Source organism: Gavia stellata, chromosome 5, assembly GCF_030936135.1.
Source record: "Gavia stellata isolate bGavSte3 chromosome 5, bGavSte3.hap2, whole genome shotgun sequence".
Taxonomy (NCBI): Eukaryota; Metazoa; Chordata; class Aves; order Gaviiformes; family Gaviidae; genus Gavia; species Gavia stellata.
In genome coordinates this window covers 51,114,651-51,132,234 of record NC_082598.1, presented here as the reverse complement: position 1 = coordinate 51,132,234, position 17,584 = coordinate 51,114,651, and the positions used below count along the sequence as shown (strand labels likewise).

Sequence of the window (17,584 nt, the reverse complement as noted above, 5' to 3'; positions counted from 1 at the left end):
TGCCTACACAAATTTGACTGGAGTTTGACTGTGGCCTTTCATTGTGACTACTGCCACCACATTTGCTGCTTTGTCCTCCCTTTGTCCCTTACCTAACTAACTTGTCCCTTACTTAAGTGATCTTTTGAATCTTTTTCTCCTGCCTCCTGGGCATCACTGCAAATGTGAATGCTTCAAACTGCTTGTGAATTGGAACAAATTGGAGAGCCTAACAGAAATTAAATGTTTCTAACACAGGCTTTTTTTTTCAAGATCTGAGCTTGAGGCTGTAACTGGAATGGTAATTCAAATTAAATTAAATTTACAGGTACAATTATTTTGTGCATGAAGATGAGGAAAAATAATCTCTTTTTTTCTATCGATTGTCTACAGCGCCCAAGCCTGAGTCTACATCCCCTTGAGAACAACTCTGAAACAGCTCCCTGCAGTCACTGTGTGCCCTGTTTAGTGCTGCATATAGATAAATCTTAATACCCCAGGTGTTGCCTTAAAATTAAGAATTTTAAATCAAGACGAATGCCTAAATGTTTTGTAGCAATAGAAACATAGACAAGAAGGTACAGGCCTGTGGGTTGGATACTGCACTGAGATAGGATTCCAGTAAGTGTTTCCATGTAATAAATAACAGAGCCAAAGAAACCAGAACAGGTAATAATGTTCTTATACAGATATTTCCTTTGTTATTCTTGGTTCCCCCGAGTCAATCTGTGGTTTACTGTCAGCATGAATCGGAGTTGAATTGGACCTGTAGTTGGTGTTACAAAAAAAGCGCTGGCAACTGCTGACCGTGTCATGAGTTTTTGGTGATCGGAGTGGCACCAGCAAACAGTATCTAAGGGACCTACTTGGCTGGGAAGTTTGCGTGTTGGAATCTGAGAAACGAGAAGACAATGATGTGTTGCCTTTTCCAGAGAAGACTTTAGGTTTTCCCTATGGGTTAATACAGCAAAACATAATAGAACAAACTATGTAGTCTTTATGTACTTGTTCTGTATATCATTGTTTATATATATATATATATATATTTTGCACACACTGAATGTTCAAAAAGGGAATGTCCTTTTTGTGTGGCAAATGTTGGTGAACATCAGATACATAGAACTTTTGTTTATTAAATGTATCAGATAACAGACTTCTAGCAATAAAGCAAACTTGTTCACAAGCAACATGAAAAATGAAAATTTCTGTGTGAAGATACAGCCATGTGTTTGGATTTCTCATATGCTTATCAACTCTGGATTATTAATACTTCTGATGGCAAAAGTGCAATCTGAATGAAAACTGCCACTTTTGTGCGATGTCCACTTTCCCTTAGAAATTGTAGAAAGAAGACAGTTCGGTAGAATGAAGTATGCTCCTGTCTGAGTTTTGCACTTGTTTAAACAGTTTGCTGGTGACAAACTCTAGTATTTCATTAAAGCTGCTGCCTTCCTGGTGTTGTATCTCTTGAGAAATGCTGCCATCCAGGTAATTAATGAGCTGTGCCTGCACTGGCTCAGATAGATACCTGTATTTTCAGCAGGCTACTTTAGAGCATGCAGTCTTATCATTGACCTTGGAGACACCTGGTGCTGGCCTCTCACTCAAACAGAATTTGGGGCAAGACAGGCATCAGACCTGACCCTGCATGACCATTCCCACTTTTCTAGCATTAGCATTTTCAGTTATATGAGATACTGCTAACATGTTGCATCACATGCAAGGAAGGTGATTCTTTCTTTCAGTTACAGTCAACCCATTGGCGCTGTGTAACGAGAAACATCTTAAAGAACAATCAACACTGATTTTGCCAGGCACCCTTAGGTCAGCCTCATCTGATATACTGGGTGTCTCCGAGTAGAAAAATGCTGCCAGATGGCCTCATTGGCACTTCAGCTGTCGCTTTTCAGAGTACAGCTTCGCTTAAGGTCCAAGATGCAACAGAGAGAGTTGCTTTGCTCTTCAGCACTGAATTTCTAGCCCAGATAAATTAATTAATTTATGAAATGTTACCATTGCCTATGAAAGATGTGATGTCTCTGTAACTTCAGCCTTGACTGCAAGTAAAGGAGGTGAAGGTCTGGCATGTTTTGCCTGTAACAGAGGTGGTATAAAGATGTGAGACCCTTCTTTCTGTTGGTTAGCGTTATGTCAAGATTAGTGTAGTTGGGCTGATATTTTCCAGGTCAGAGACATATATCAACCTTCTTTAAATATACGTATACATACACATTTGTGTGTATGTGTGTACATACCTCCAACATGGTATTTTGGCATATATGTCTGTCTCAAAACATTTTTAATACATATACACCTTGTAAATATTCTCTCTCACATATACGTGCAAAATCACCCAAAATGGCTGAGCTATGCGTGAGTAGCTTTTGGGGAGAAATCTTACATTTTACCTACGTTAAAATATTCTGGTGAACTTTTCTTTTAAGAATGTTTCTATTGTTCATGTTTGGAAGAAGGAATTTGAGGTTTAGCAACCTCAGTTGAGATACACGTGTGGGTTTTTTTCAGATATGCTTTCAGTTCCAGCCTAATCTCTACAAATGTTAAGACTTAGAGAAGGAGCCCTCCTTCTTCCATGATCTGCACCCATGCACCTTTTTCTTGGTTAGATCTCTGGTGCATCCACCTGCACTGGACATGTTCTGGCCTGAAGCTGAACATGGCTTGGCCTGTAATTTGCAGACATGAGATGGTACTTGCTGCGCTGCGTGCACCTGAGCTGAGAGCAGGAAGGACTAGACCGGTTGTCTGATCTGAGTACGTCAAACACAAGGGCTGGAACTGCAGAGAAATGAGAATTCTGAGAAAGAACCTGATGCCAGAGAGGAGCAGGTAGATCAGAAGCAGAGGAGAAGCAACAAGAATAAAGGCTGGAGCTAGGTCTGGTCATGAAGGTCTGTCTCTGTGAAGTGTTTTGTCCATGCTCTGGTTTTGATCTGAGATGAAGGACTCTTTAGGCACAAAGACATCGAGAATGTTGATCTGAATTTCAAACAAACCTGCTTCAAGTCTATTTGTGTCTCTTGTCAATGGTTGCATGGCATGAGAGTGGACATCCAGTGACCCAGCCCGTAGTCAGCACCCAGTTACATCTATCAAAACAGTTCACGAGCAGAAATCTTTGCAATAGAAATGAACTGGAAATGGCAACTGCTACATAATAATGGATATGAATTTTAAATTAATAAACAGAATGCTTCCACTGGAAAACTAACTCTGAAATTATAACTTGCAACTTGATTGTATGAAGGCTTTAATACATGTGCTTAATTTTCAGTTGAGTAAACATCACTGGAAACACCATGCAAGTGAGGCACGTGCGTGTTCTGAAGTGTTACGTTACAACACTTAGGAGCATGCTAAGTATCAAGATAATGATGTGCTAAACCTTACAGGCTTACCTGTGAGCAAATGAGAGGTCATACTCAACTTTTTTTGAAATGGAGCATGTTTTTGAGTTCTCAGAAGTTGCTCATGCGCACAGGTAGTTAGAGCATGGTCAGTGATGACAGCAATGGCCCACAGGGGGACCTGAGTGAGCACAGAAATGCAAACATTACGATGCAAGAATCTATGAAAATGGTCTGAACTCCCAGTCTAAAGCAATGCACATAGTAAACTGTTCTGTAAGAAATCCAAAGACTGAAATATATTTGCATAATAATTGCACTGTTTCACACAGTTAATGGCTTTATCAAATTAAGACCATTTTCAGATTATCTGCAATCAGTAGAAAGACCCTGCAGTGAAATAATCAATGTTACCTGTGAATAGCCTGCCCTAAGACAGCTTCCTTTCATACTGCAGCTTTTCAGGTTTTCAAAGGTACCTTTCTTCTGCGTAACATCACCTATCAGTTCTGTGGTAACACAGAGAGCTTGTGTGAGTCACTCTTTGAAAAAACAGGGGAAAGCTTTCAATGTAGTGTTCAAGGGGAACACCTTCCCAGTGTTTCCACATGAAGAGTTTCGCATTTGAATTTTTTAACCTGAAGACAGTAAATTCTGATCAGTTTTAGTCAGCAACATTGTTCAATTGTCAATAATTGTTCTTTTCATAGTGATAAAGTAGATTTACTTGATCACTAGCAATTAAGCCAATAAATTAGCCTGCAATGCAAGATGGATTGAAGGAGGTTTTATTACTACTTAATTGATTTTTGCTCTAGATGCTCATGCAAAGTAAACACTGTCATTAAATAAAGATTTGTTTTAAATGCGATCAGTGGGCAATCTTCTTGCAACTATCCTTTCTTCAGACAGGAAAGGCTTCAGGGGAGAACTTACTGTGATACTAATAGTACTGAGCAGACAACCTACAAAAAACCCACCCAGCTGTTGTAGACAGCGTGGTTTAAATAGGAATTACCTTGGAGATGCAATGCCAATTCCCTACCATATTTAATTGTTTTCCACTTAAGTCCCATTCATTATCAGAATGAAGAATTTCTTGTGTCAAGGTTTGTACTCTATTTTTTTTCCCTTCTGTCCTCTTACCCTCTGATTTAGAATTTTACAGCTGCCTATTTTGAATACTACAGCTGAAATTTTAAGCTTTATTTCTGCTGTGGTAACTGATCCCTCTTGCCTTTACCTCTCTATTTCTAGCTGCATGATTTTATTAACCGACAAGCTGTTACTTTGTTTAACAGCAGAACATAATGCCTCCCTTTGATAAACACAAGGCAAAGAAAGAACCCTTGCAAAAGCTAGGAGTTGCAAATGTCTGAGCTCTTCTTCGTAAAGTTTTCAGAAATAGAGCCATAAATAAACAAGGATATTTATCGTGCTAGATTCTCTGTTATTGCTAACGTAATTAAATAAAATAAGTCTATCCAGATTTATATCAGCATAATAAAAAGCAACATTTCATGCTCATAGTCGCTTGCATGCTAGAGGAACAAAAGGCTTCTTTAAATCTGGAAGATAATACTCACATAAGGAGTGCAATATTCCCTTTAATTCTAATTTGGTGTCTAAGTTTACTGGCGTGGGTAGCAGAGAATGACTGAGGGAGTGGCTTTCAATGAGCCAATTTATATACTAAGGTATAAAAATTGCTGGGCCAGTTAACAACATGTGGAAAGAATATGATTTTGATTCACTTTGATTTACTGTCTGAAACTATACCTATTGTCCTCTCCCCCAAACTGGGAGGAAATAGAAATACCACATCTAGTTCTTGCACTACTAAGTATGAATGTGCTGCATGGGATGAATGAGATGAGGCACCTTATGTAATTTAATTCCTGGGCTCCTTTTTTATTTTTAAGGCTTTTCTTGAGGGCAGAATTATGAGGGAATGGTTTGTATTCTCAGTCCACACCTTCTTGCACAAAGAAATAAAATATATTGCTGAATGCTTGGTTGATTAAAACTAGTAGTGGAATGAACCAAAAGAAAGTTTACCAAACAGTATAGAAATATTAAGGCTTAAGAAGAAACCTGACAAGAGGAAGACTGCACTACGTGTTCAGAATGAAAACAAAACCAGGGATGCATCAGCTGTCTGCATGAGATGATGGATGAAAGATGCTCCGTGCAGCTCCAACCTTGTATCTCATCTATACAGTGTTGTGTTTCTCCTTTTGGAGTGCAGTAAAAAACAAACTATTTCTGTAGGTCTTGCAGAATTTTATACAGCATATGAACTGATGTACTGAAGCTGAAGGTCCATCTGTTCTAATGCCTCGTCTCCTACTGGTCTTGGCTTTTCATGCCTAAATTCTGCTACCAAAATAGAGAAGTTTGATAGCTTTCCCTTGCTGGGGAAAAAGTGACTTCCATGTATCAGATTAAGACTTGAATAGCAGAGGCCACGGAGTATATGGTGGAGGATGCTAACAGAGGTGTAGGGGTCCGGCAAATCTGGCAGGAGTGAGGCGGGGCGTCTCACAGTGTTCCTGATTTGGGATGAAGAATTTTTTGTGTGTGCAATAGGGTTAAGATTCAAATTACAGCTGCAAGAGCACGACCTCCCACACTTAAAAATGAGCTGGGATCATGAACCTTGGGAGAAGACTGGCATTGAACTCCAGTCACTTAGGACCGACGATTAGGAAGCAGAAGAGAAAGCAATTAGATGCTTGGGGAGATTTTCTAAGGCTTTAGTGAAGTGAAAGGTGAAGTGAAACCCAGGTGTGCTGCAGTCACCACCAACAGCCTCCTTATGCTTCTTCTGAGAGGTGGTGCTCCGGCCTTTTGAGCGAGCGGTGGGTGTGCGGAGCCCCCGGGGGACCGAGGCGCCTGGTCTCCCTTTTGCTCTTGCCCCTCTCTTGGTCTGCGTCGAGGGAACGGGCGCTCCCCGTTCCTCACACGGAGGACGCGAGGGGGCGGGCGGGGGCCGCAGCCCCTCCGCGCAAACCCCAGCAGAGGGTGGGGCGGGAGAAGGCGGGGGAGCGTGGCGGGAGCCTCCCTGCCTCCCTCCGCTCCTCCCTCCCTCCCTCCCGCGGCGCATCCTCTCTCCATCCCTCGCCCTTGCCTCTCCCTCACACTCGCCGCCTGCGGGGCTGCCGTCGGGGGTGGCGCCAGCAGACCCGGCCCGCTCTCCCCCGCCTCGGGGATGTGCTGAGAAGGGGCAGCTCCCCTCGGGCCCCTCCACGCGTCGCCCTCCGCCTCCCCGTCCCCCCCTCCGCGCCCACCGCCCCACGCCTCCTCGGAACGGGTCGGTCGCCGGTGGCGGAGGAGCCCGGCGGTAAGTGGCGGGGCAGGGCTGGGCTGGGCTGGGCGGGGTTGGTGGGCGCCGTCTGCAGTAGCGGCCGGGGGCGCGGGGGCCGCTCGGCTCCGCTGCGGGGCGGCGGCGGCCCCCCGGGGCGCTCCGGGCTCGGGGAGGGAGCGGCGCGGCGGGCGTGAACGGCTCCGCTCCGCGTCGGTGCTGCCGAGGCGCCTGTGTAGCCACAGGGGTGCGTGTGTGTGTCTATGTATGTATATACACACACATATATAGTATCTAAGATATTTTATATATCTGTATTTCCTGTTGAACGTCCTCTTGTGGGCGCGGGGGAGGGAGGGGAAGCGGGCGCTGCGGCCGCCTTGTGCCGACGGCGTGTCAGCCGGAGCCCGTGGGGGTGCCCGTACGGTCGCGTCGCGCTGCACTCCTTGGTAGGTGCCCCTCTCTATATATGTATGCATATATACGGTCACGACGCCCTACCCTCTCCCTCCCTCTGCAGGTGTCTGTGTGTCACTCGCTATACATCCCCGCCCGCGGTCCCCAGCTGCCCCCGCACCTGGGCGCGGCGCTGCCCCCTGCCCGGGGACAGGCCCGGGGACCCCCTCGGTGGGGGGGCCGCAGGGTCCCGCGGGCCGGGGCCTGCCTCCCCCCGTCCCTGTGTGGACAGGGCGCCCCCAGCCCCAGGGTGACAGGTACCGTAGGCAGTTGGGCTGGAGCAGAAATACTGCCTTTCTTCACACGCGTGTCACGAGTTAGTAGAAAGCTGCAGCAGCCCAGATGCCTTCCTAGACATCCATTCCTCCTACTCAGCCTCCGGCAGAGACAAAAAGATAACAGGCAGCACTTCTTTCTGTGGGGGTAGAGGAGGAGAAAGGACTATTGATAACGGATTTGTTGAAGGGACCCTGACCTCTTGGTTTCGATCACTATTTTAGTAGTTTCAGTGTAGCACTGGGTTGTATAGCTGCCACAGAACTCACTTGGTAGCTTTAGTGCAGTGCTTTTAAAATCCTGCATTCTCGCTTTTGCTTTTCAGTGAAATCTTTTCTCAGTCCTGATACATGCAAAGAACCCATTTGGTAAAACTCGATTTCCGGAAGAGTGACGTGGACTGTGCACAAAATGTTGGAATGCTGGAAAAGCAGCATTTTCTGTTTGCTCCAGTGCTTCTGGGTTGTAATGGCAGTTTCTTGTAACAAATGAACATTTGTCATTTAGAAGCTGTTTTTTTCTTTTTTTTTTTTTTTTTTTAATTGCTAGTGTTTCTTTAAGATGGCTTTTTCCTCTGGATGAGAGGTGGAGTATCATCAAATTATGGGGCTAAATCTTTCAATCAACACATGAACAGAACTGTCCTTTGAAGGAAATGATGCCTTGGTAGGCAAGGAATGGACTTATTGTATCAATGAATGAATCTTCCAACCAGAGCTGCATTATCAGCAACCTGTCTGTAGGATGCTGTGGAAACAGGATCCCCAAGCCTTTCTTGGACTGAGGGAACTGCTCTTGCAGCACTGTTTAACTATGTATAGCAACATGTGAGAAAATGTAAAGGTGATTCATGTAACTGTACTCCTTGTTTTTCTAGTTATTTGATGGTTCTTTCTATCTGAAATACTGAGTGTGACCTCACATAGAGAGAGGTGTTTGTGTATTGCTAATAGAGATGTGGACGAGAGCTACATGATACGGGGGTATAAATAATACAATTTTTAAGTAATTGTGATCCTGTTTGGTTTGAATGAAATTTTTTTCCCTTTCTGGGATAAAAAGCTGAAAAAAATCTTACTGAAAGTGTACTGTCTTTTTTTTTTTTCTCTAGAGCTGTGTGAAGAAATTCTTCAGCCATGGATGTGTTCATGAAAGGACTTTCCAAGGCAAAGGAGGGAGTCGTAGCAGCAGCAGAGAAAACCAAGCAGGGTGTGGCAGAGGCGGCAGGAAAGACGAAAGAGGGTGTCCTCTATGTGGGTAGGTGGATTGCAGAGATCACGCTGCTGGTCGGTGTACCCTGACATTCACTGATGGATCCTCATCAGACCTATTCTGCAAAAAAAAAAAAAATAAAATCACTCATAGGACACCATTGCTAAACAAACCAGAGGAGAGTTGTGCCCTCCTGAGCTCCAGTTCTTTGAAGCCAAATGTTGGTTCTTTGTCACTGCTTTGTGCTGGCCATGCATTGCTGCTCTGTGGAGCCACATCTGTAACACCCTACTGAACGAGGTCATGTTGTAGGAGGTGCCTTACAGTATAGGTCACTAGCTGGCATTCTATTTAAGAAGTTTGCTAGGTTAAGGCTGAAGGGGTAGTCAGTACAGTAAAAATAAATTAAAAAAAAAAAAGATGTAAAAGCTGAAGTGGAAGGTAGCTTCACAGCATCCCACAGAACACGTGGGTTTTAAGTGGGATTTTAAGAGAAGAAACTTGAGAGGTTAATTCAGGAACTGAGCATAATCCGTGCTGGCTGCTTGGCATGTCGACAGTAACATTTTGTATGGCAAAGTGTCATCTCCTCATCTTTTGAAATTAACTTCATGTTCTGTACTTACTATTGCATATCAATAGCAGATATTTTCCATGACTTCTCAAGGAAGAGCCACTACAGTTAATGAGGTAGGGCAGGTAGACCCCAAGGTAGCAAAGCAGTTGTTAAGTGACTTATCTAGGCCACACAAGAGTCTTGCACAGAGTCAGGGATAAAATTCTTTTAAAATCCTGGATCGGTACTTTGATTGCGTGATCATCTTCTTCACTTAGCAATTATAGGGCTTTAGAGGACTATCTTGCAAATGCCGCCATGAAAAATCCACAGGAAAAGAATCTGCCAAGGCCATATGAATAAGTGGTCATTTAAAAAAAATAATTATGGATCTATTTCTCCTATTGATCAAATAAAGTTGGTCTATAAAAGAATGGAGGGGAATAAATACTCTTTTCTATAGGTCCTTTCTTTTTTGCTGATTTTGTAGCAGGTCAGTTCTGTAATGGATGCTGTATGTACCTAAGGAGATATGCACAGATATCAAAGAGAAGTTAAACAGAGTTGAAAACTAGAGGCATTTATTTCAAATGCGAGCACTGAGGTCTCTGCAATTCTGATGTCTTTTGAGGATTCCCTCTGCCCTTGCAGGCTAGTGCCAGTCTGTAACAAATTATTGCTGCTCCAGATAGTTTGGACTACTCATTTGGAATACGCTTTTCTTCTGCTGAGCCATAGCAAAGCTCGGTGCTCTTGCCAACAGAGATGGCAGTCATTTTGAAAACTAACTGTAAGATAAGTCTATTTTAAAATGAGCGTCTGCTCAGTTTCAATATATCAAAATAGATGTTCTTTCACTGTACATTGTTTGTGCTTGATATCAGAGTTATTTTTCAGGGGTAGGGCTTTCTTTTTTTGTTTTCTTCTCTTGTCATTCCTGACCATGCTTCCAGTGTCATTGATTTATTTGTATTAGAAACCTGCATTGTGTGCTGAATTAATCTTTGTGTCTGACCTGTTCTCCAGACCGTAATAATATTTGAACCTAGTTCTGTTCCCAAAGGCGACAGATTTCCTGTTGTCTTCAGAGATACTTTTGTTGAGGTTGAACTTGGGAGGGCAGGCTTGCTATTTATTTCAAGAATAAAATACTGAGGACAGTGGAGCCCTGAGCCATGATAGGGACCTGTGCATATGACTGTAGTAATGGTGAAGGATCCTTCCCACAGCAGATGCCTGCTTTTCAGGGGGGAAAAAGCTATATGCACAGTTTTAGTCGTGCAGGTAAAAAAGCCCTTGTTTGGAAGCTGTCTCCGGGAGCTCTGGCAGCTCACGTGTCCAGGTATGTGCCTGCCCATACCTGCTTGTAGGGAGCTGCAGTTTCCCCAGCTGAAGTTTCAACAGGATCAATTGGGGTAAGGGGGAAATGTGGAGCTGGGTATTTCTCTGTCTGCTTCCCAAGCACACAGCAGGGGTGGCTCTTCTCCTGAGCAGCGTTAGCAAAGGCTGGTGTGATAATCTCTCGGTTCCGTAGGCTGATAACAGTTGCAATGCAAAAGGTGGTGCAGAGGAGAGGAGCAGCACACTGCATTAGAGCTCCTGAAGGTTTCTCTCTCCCTTTCTCTATAGTTGGGTTTTCAGATACGAGTTTCACAGCCAGATCATGCTGTGAAAGCTGCCTGACATCTTGCAAAAAAGAACCTAACAACATTGGGCTGAGAGGGACCTGTTAATCGTTTTTCAGTTTCGACAGTCAGCTCCACAACATTCAGCCTTCCATTGCTGCTGGAGAATTAAGATGCAAAGTCTTTGGTCCAGATCCCCTAGGTGATAGGGTCTCCACTAGGAAACCAGTAAATTTAAGTAAATATTGAAAGCATCTGGACCTTTCTGTCTAGGTTGCTGTTAGCTATTATGTGAAAGATTGTAGCATAATTCTACCTGGTAAGAGTTCTGCTAACAAAAGCTACTGCTTGGGATGAAATGTGGTTGTTGCAACTTATTTCTTTTCTTTCCTTGGTTTTTTTTTTTCTTTTGGCACAAGAAGAGTTCCCTTTGGCACAAGGGAAAATTTAGAGCTGAGAGAGAGTGGTGTATTGGAGGATTAACTGGGAATTTTTTTCCCTCTCCATGATGAAGTCTGTTCTTTCTTCCCTCAGTCCACTGTCTTTATCCTGCTTTTTAATACCCCAGGTACTGTTCAATACAGTCTATAGTGTGTTTTTATGCTTTCAGGTATTTTTTCCCTAAATTTCTCTGCTGATGTACTTCAGCATTGGCCAGCTGAAATCAGTGGCTCTGTCTTGAATCATACCAGCACAGCATCAGAACCCTTCTCTATGTCAAAGAATGGCTTGATCTTTGATGGGAAAGGAGGACTGAGACTCAGCCGCCTTATGCTGCATCCTGTATGCCATAAATTTAAAACTGGGTCTCTATGTATCCTTCAAGAGCTGTTGGTGTGAAGCAGTGAGGAAACGAGCAGCAACGCTCACCCCCACTTGCTTTGAAACCAGGAACTGAGAGCAAGAAGGATGCTCTTGCATGCTCTCAGTGATGTGCTGCTCGAGTTCCTCTGAGCTCTAGCTGAAGTTTTTGCTCACTTGACTCTTGAGTGCATGTTCAGTGCTCAGGAGTGGAAGTTTCCAGTCTGATCACTTTTGATGTGTTAGACCCTAGCAGAACAAAGGAGTAGTTTATCAGGAGCAGAGTGGCTAGCGGATGAGTTGTTTACTACTCCCTTTGCTCAGCTGGCACACGGCCTTAGAGTAGAACAGTGCAGTCATGACCTATTTGGCAAGACCATCCGAATTTCCCTGCTGCACTCTCTTGTCATAAGGTTTCTTATTTTCCTTTGGTAATTTTTTATTACCAAGTTGCTGGCAGAGTAGTCAAGGGATACCAAGTCTGTCTGGTGGAATAATGGGCTTCAGCAGTTGGGAGCAAGTGTTTTCCTTAGACAATGATTTCTCCTTCCCGTAATTTGGGTTTATGTCTCCCAGTCTTTAACCATCTCTTACTAAGTGTCCTGAATCTCAAGGAGGGCTTGCTTGGAATAGTCTGTTCATCTCTTAAAAAGCCCAGAAATGAGTGTATTGCCAAACTGCTGATAACACACCTTCTTTCTGGAATAATGACAGCAATGGTAATAAATAATGAAATTAAGAGAGTCTATTGTATTTTTTTTTATAATTGCACAAAGGCAAAAATTTTGGTTTTGGCTTCTCCCTCCCCTCGCACAAATGTGTATTATAGCAAGGAAAAGTAGCATTACTGTGTACTGTTATTGCTCCTGCATCACCTAAGTAGTGTAGGTCAGTGTTAGGTTCCTTGGTCCTTATATTTTTCCTACTGCGATTACTCCATTCCCCCTGTTATGCAGGGTATAATGAGCAAAATTATTGGTGTTTTGGGAATGCCAGAATGAAAGACAGCCAGTTTCTGTCAGAAATAGTGTGGATGACCATCTTTCCTTCATTGCCAGCCAGAAGTTGTCCGACAGAATTCAACTGTTGTGTTTATAGGCCTGTTCTAGGAGATCCTAATGTACTTCTAGATCCTGTTGCAGCTGTGACTGCAGGAACAGCAACTTCCATGCAAGTGTGCAGTAGTGGGCGGAATAGTATTGAGCGCTAACATTGCCTTAAAATCTGGACGACCGCTTAGCTGGTTGTTTGCCAATTAATGGATTTGGCTATACATCTCTCTGTTATGTATGGGTCTGCGAGCCGAGCTTTCGCTGAAGAAAAGCCTGTCTTCCACTAACAGAAAAAGACTAGTATTTCTATATTAGTTGTGGTTATAGCAATGTTATGTCAGGGTAAGTGAAGCAATAATCAACTTGCATATGCCCCTCTGGAGATACATGCATTGCAGAGGTCCTCAGAGAGTTCTGTCGTACCATCCCTTACCAGCCCTAGGGAACTGAGTACTTGCTATTCACAGGTTGCCGTGTGTTAGTGGCTTGGCTTGCAAACCATAACTTCAACAAGATGAGTGAGATATTGGCCAGGTCTAACAAAGCATTTAAAAGCACATGCTTAATGTTAAGTAAACCGGTAGACATACTGTAAGCCTGAAATGGTGTTTAGTCCTTTTCTAGAAGTCAGTAGAACCATCATCTGTTTAGACTCCAGCATGTGTTCAAAGTGCTTTGCTTCCCTAGGTCTCATGGTGCTGCAAGACTGAGAACCAAAGTCCTAAAGCAAGTCCTTAGATACTAACACCTTGGATGTAATAAAACGGATGATTCTTTCAATGGTAAATATTTTCACTGACATAAACCAAGCTTTTTTTAAAAGAAAATTCAGAATAAAGGGTGGAAAAGATTTCTCAGCTGTTTAACCTCTTCATTTGCTAGTTAAAGGAACATGTCATTTTACTTGATGCAACATTTTTTTCCCTCTTATTTATCATGTATTATTATTCTGCTCTAGCTCATAGATAACAGACCCTTTTCAATGCTGTAATCAATCTGATAGTGCCATAAATACATGGCTTAAGTTCCATAAATTGGTGCTAGTAGCAAGTAAGACATGTTGATGAATGAACTTATATTTTATTTCAGTGTTTAATTGTATTATTGTAAAGAATTGTGGACAAAGTTGCTTTCTTCTAATATATTTCTGCTCATACATTTTCTTCTGATGTATTTCTGCTTGTATCAGTTCGTATATGATTTTATATATAGTGTTAAGCTAAAATTATATAGAAGTTAGAAGTGTAAAGTCAGAAGTATAAATTATAATGTCTCAAATACTGAATGACATACCAAAAAATTTCATTACAAATAAGGCAATTTCTGTTTTGGTAATAAAAAAAAAGCCATCCTATCTCAGGCAGACTAGGGTAAGATGATAAACTAGGAGCCATAAACTCTGTCTCTGTAATGCTTAATTGCATATTGTTAAGCATCATAGTCCACAGATGAGTACTAATCCCTGAAATGTAGCCGAATTGTAAGACCTGACAAGGATAAGTAGAGCTCTGGTAGGGAAAAGACATGGAGTTACGTTTTTCAACAGCAGTATGTGCTAATTTGTTTCTCTTCCCATTGAAGACAGGAGAGGTTGTTCCCTTTCATGCAGTGTGTTAAAAAGTCATGATGTTTTTACATGGGAGTTGCAGAAATTGGTTTGGTCTTCGGGGTGGCAGAGTTACATTGCTTACACAGGTCTTGCGTTACTACCAGCTCCCCATGATTTTAACCTCTAGGTCTTTCTGTAGTTGAATACTGGTTGTTAACCCCTGCAAACTGAGATCTGGAGAAGAGTTGTAAGATGAAATTGTAAGGATCTTCTGGAAACTTTGGCTCTGATCTTCTGCAAACGCATGCATGAGTCTCCTTAGGATGTTAACAGTAAGATGGTTTCCACGTAGTCATCCATGGGAGTTTGCAGAGTGGGAGGCTTAATTAACATGGCTGCTAAGAAAATGGCAAGGAAGTCCGTATGTACAAGAAATAAACTGGAGAAGTGTTTCCAGTATTATTCACCTTTCCACAGTCGATATACATTCATGCAGTTGCTCTTTATTGATGGTTTTGCCCTTTCCCTTAGATTGAGGTCTCTTGAAATAATTTTAGTAATCTTAGGAAATACTGTATGCAACTCTATGTAATCTATATATTCATCCCTCTTCATCATCCATCTAGTCTTTACCAGTGCTTAAGAACCTGTGTTTTCAACCTAATCTTGTTCTTTGTTTAGGTTCCAGGACCAAGGAAGGAGTTGTTCATGGTGTCACAACAGGTAAGATAATTCTTAACTTCAGCTGCCTCCCTGCGTTTGATTAACCAGCCCTTTAGCTGTTAAAAACTCTGTGTATTTTTTTGAGAGCGCTCCAGTTTATGAATGATAGACAAACATCGAAAAATCGAGAGGCAGAAAGCAACATTTATTTTGTCAAAATGCATCCACTGTTTTACAATCAAATAGGTAAATTTAATATAGCTGTTTCTGTATGAGAAGGGCTTTTTGAGGGATGTTCTGAATCAAAGTCAAGCTGTACTAGTACGAGCCAGGAGACTAATGAAACCAGATTCCTGAACAGAAGGAAATAACTTGCTTTTGTAGAATTAGGTAAATCAAGGGTCTTTCTGTTGTTTGTTTATTGCCAAAGGTGAAATATTCTGTGCTGGAAAGTTATAAACCAGTCGGCATGAAAAAGTGAAGTCTGTCTTAATATTTTTTTTTTTTTTTTTCTGTGAAGGACTTCAACCTATAGAAACTGAAAGCCTGGCTTGGGTGCCCGGGTTTGTCTCCCTGTGATCTCAGGAGGCAGAAAAGTGGGATCTGGAGGTGGGAGTGAGGGAGGGGAATGCCGCTGGAGGAGGACTGCGGAAGGCCAAGTCGGGAGGGACGCAGGCATATGTCAGGAGAACTTTAACCTGCTGATCGAGGAGCTCATAGTCAGACCGGACCGATGCTCGTGGAGGAGAGAGGAATTACTGCAACAAATGAAGGAGGGAAAATAATGTAGAAGGAGCCTCCTTCGTAGGGTCGGGAGGGTAAGAGCCAGGTAGAACGGGAAAACCACGGGGAGCGTTTGCAGTTAAGGCAAACCAGGTCGGCAGCCTGCCCATGCTTAAGCCTTTCAGACTGCCCACAGCGAAGCTGGGGTGCGAGACGGGGTTTCAGGCCCGCTGTCGCCACCTCGCCCCTGCCGCCCCACCGCCGCTGTTGGCCGCGGCCCGTGCGATGGCTGCCCGGGGCCGACTGCGCCGGAACCACTGCCGCCTGAGGACTGCAGCCGCGCCGGGCCGGCAGGCGGCGTGCCCCGCGCGGCTGAGCCCGGGCCCGCTGATTGGACCAGCCGGCAAGGGGCGGAGCCTGCAGCCGGCCGCGCGGGTGATTTACACCGGCCGAAGCCGCCTGCCCGGCCGGTGGCCCGCGGGCAGGCGCGGCAGCGGTAGGCCCCGTCCCCGTCCTCTGCTGCTTCCCGGCAGAACCCGCGCAGCCCCGCAGACAGAGCCCTCGTCGGAGCGTGCGGCCGCCCGGGCTTCAGGCCGCGGGCTGTGTGCGGGGTGCGGGGGTACTCCCGGCGAGGGAGGGCAATAGTGCGCGCGCCTGCGGGAGGTGTGAGGCGGCGGCCGAGCCGCGGGAGGAGGCGGGCAGGCCGAGCCGCGTCTGAGAGTCTGGGCAGGAGGTCGACCCGCGGAGCTGTGCGCTCCCACCTCTGGTGCACACAAGGCAGCTCGGCGTGGCCATGACGGAGGTAGGTCCAGGATCTGTTTCGTGCCAGGAGGAAGGCAGTGTTATGGGGGTGGAAGCAGGTTACTGCACGGAGCTGTAAGAGGAGCCCTCTCAGCTACGGTTACAGAACAGGTACGAGGCTCTGGGTATGGTAGACAAAGCATGCGATAAGATAGAAGAGGAGGAACGGGTGTAAGCACCCTCACCAAGGGCACATCAACCAACCCCTCGCAGCAAGACCTGCGTTAAGACCAGTGCCAAGAAGAAACAATGGTAAGTTATGCTCGTTGGTGACTCCCTCCTGAGCAGGACGGAGGCACCCACTTGCAGACCAGACCCTCTTTTCTGGGAAGTTTGGTGCCTCTCTGGGGCCCCAGTCAGGGATGTCAACAGGTGACTGACAAGCTTAGTACAACCTTCAGACTATTACGCACTACTGATCTTTCATGTGGGTACTAATGATGTTGCAACCAGAAGCGCAAGGCAGATTGAAAGAGATTTTGGGACCCCGGGAAGGCTGCTAAAAGGTTCAGGAGCACAGGTAATGTTTTCCTCAATCCTCTCAGTAATGGGGAGAGAATTTGGAAGAAACAGGCATGTCCAAGACATCAATACCCGGCTCCAGGACTGGTGCCTCTGCCAGAACTTTGGGTTTTATAATCATGGAAGAGTCTTTGAAACACAAGGTGTGCTAGGGCCTGATGGGATCCACCTGTCCCAATGAGGAAAATGTGTCTTTGCTCATAAGCTTGGCAGGACTGATTGGGAGGGCTTTAAACTGGTACATCTGTGGCTGCAGAGAATTCCATATGAGCTTAATACCTGAGTATCACCTGTGCTCTTAGTGGTTCTTCATCCCAGCCTGAGGTCTGTTTCCAACAATGCACAGGTAGTGTAGTTTTAGGTAAGGTGTGCTTGCTGCAGTCACAGTCATGCTGCCACTGCAGTGTGGACATGCCCCATCACTCCCTCTGTTCCTAAAAGATTCTTGTGATTCATCAATGTGTCCCAGTGGAGCTGGTTGGGTGGGAAGATAGAAGGGAAATGGCTTACAGGAAAGAAATAAATTTGAGTTTCAATATACTGATTTGAATTTGTCACAGTTATGAGGGTTTTGAAATGTTTTTTAGAACTGCCTAATCTAGTAGCAACAGCACTTTCAAACTTTGAAGTTAATGCTAGGCATGTATATTCACATTAGCATTTCTACACTGAAAAAGAGTAAATTTGCATTTTGAAT

The 17,584-nt window shown here is 44.3% G+C and overlaps 1 protein-coding gene across 1 annotated transcript in view; it reads left to right on the top strand.

The window, feature by feature from the left end:
• Positions 1–8,519: 8,519 nt before the first annotated feature.
• The window catches only part of SNCA (synuclein alpha), a 63,288-nt gene continuing 54,223 nt past the window's right edge, over positions 8,520–17,584 (top strand). The window contains exons 1-2 of the mRNA XM_059818003.1: positions 8,520–8,640; positions 14,860–14,901. Coding sequence (XP_059673986.1) covers positions 8,520–8,640; positions 14,860–14,901 — 163 coding nt within the window. The remainder of the gene's footprint in view (positions 8,641–14,859; positions 14,902–17,584) is intronic.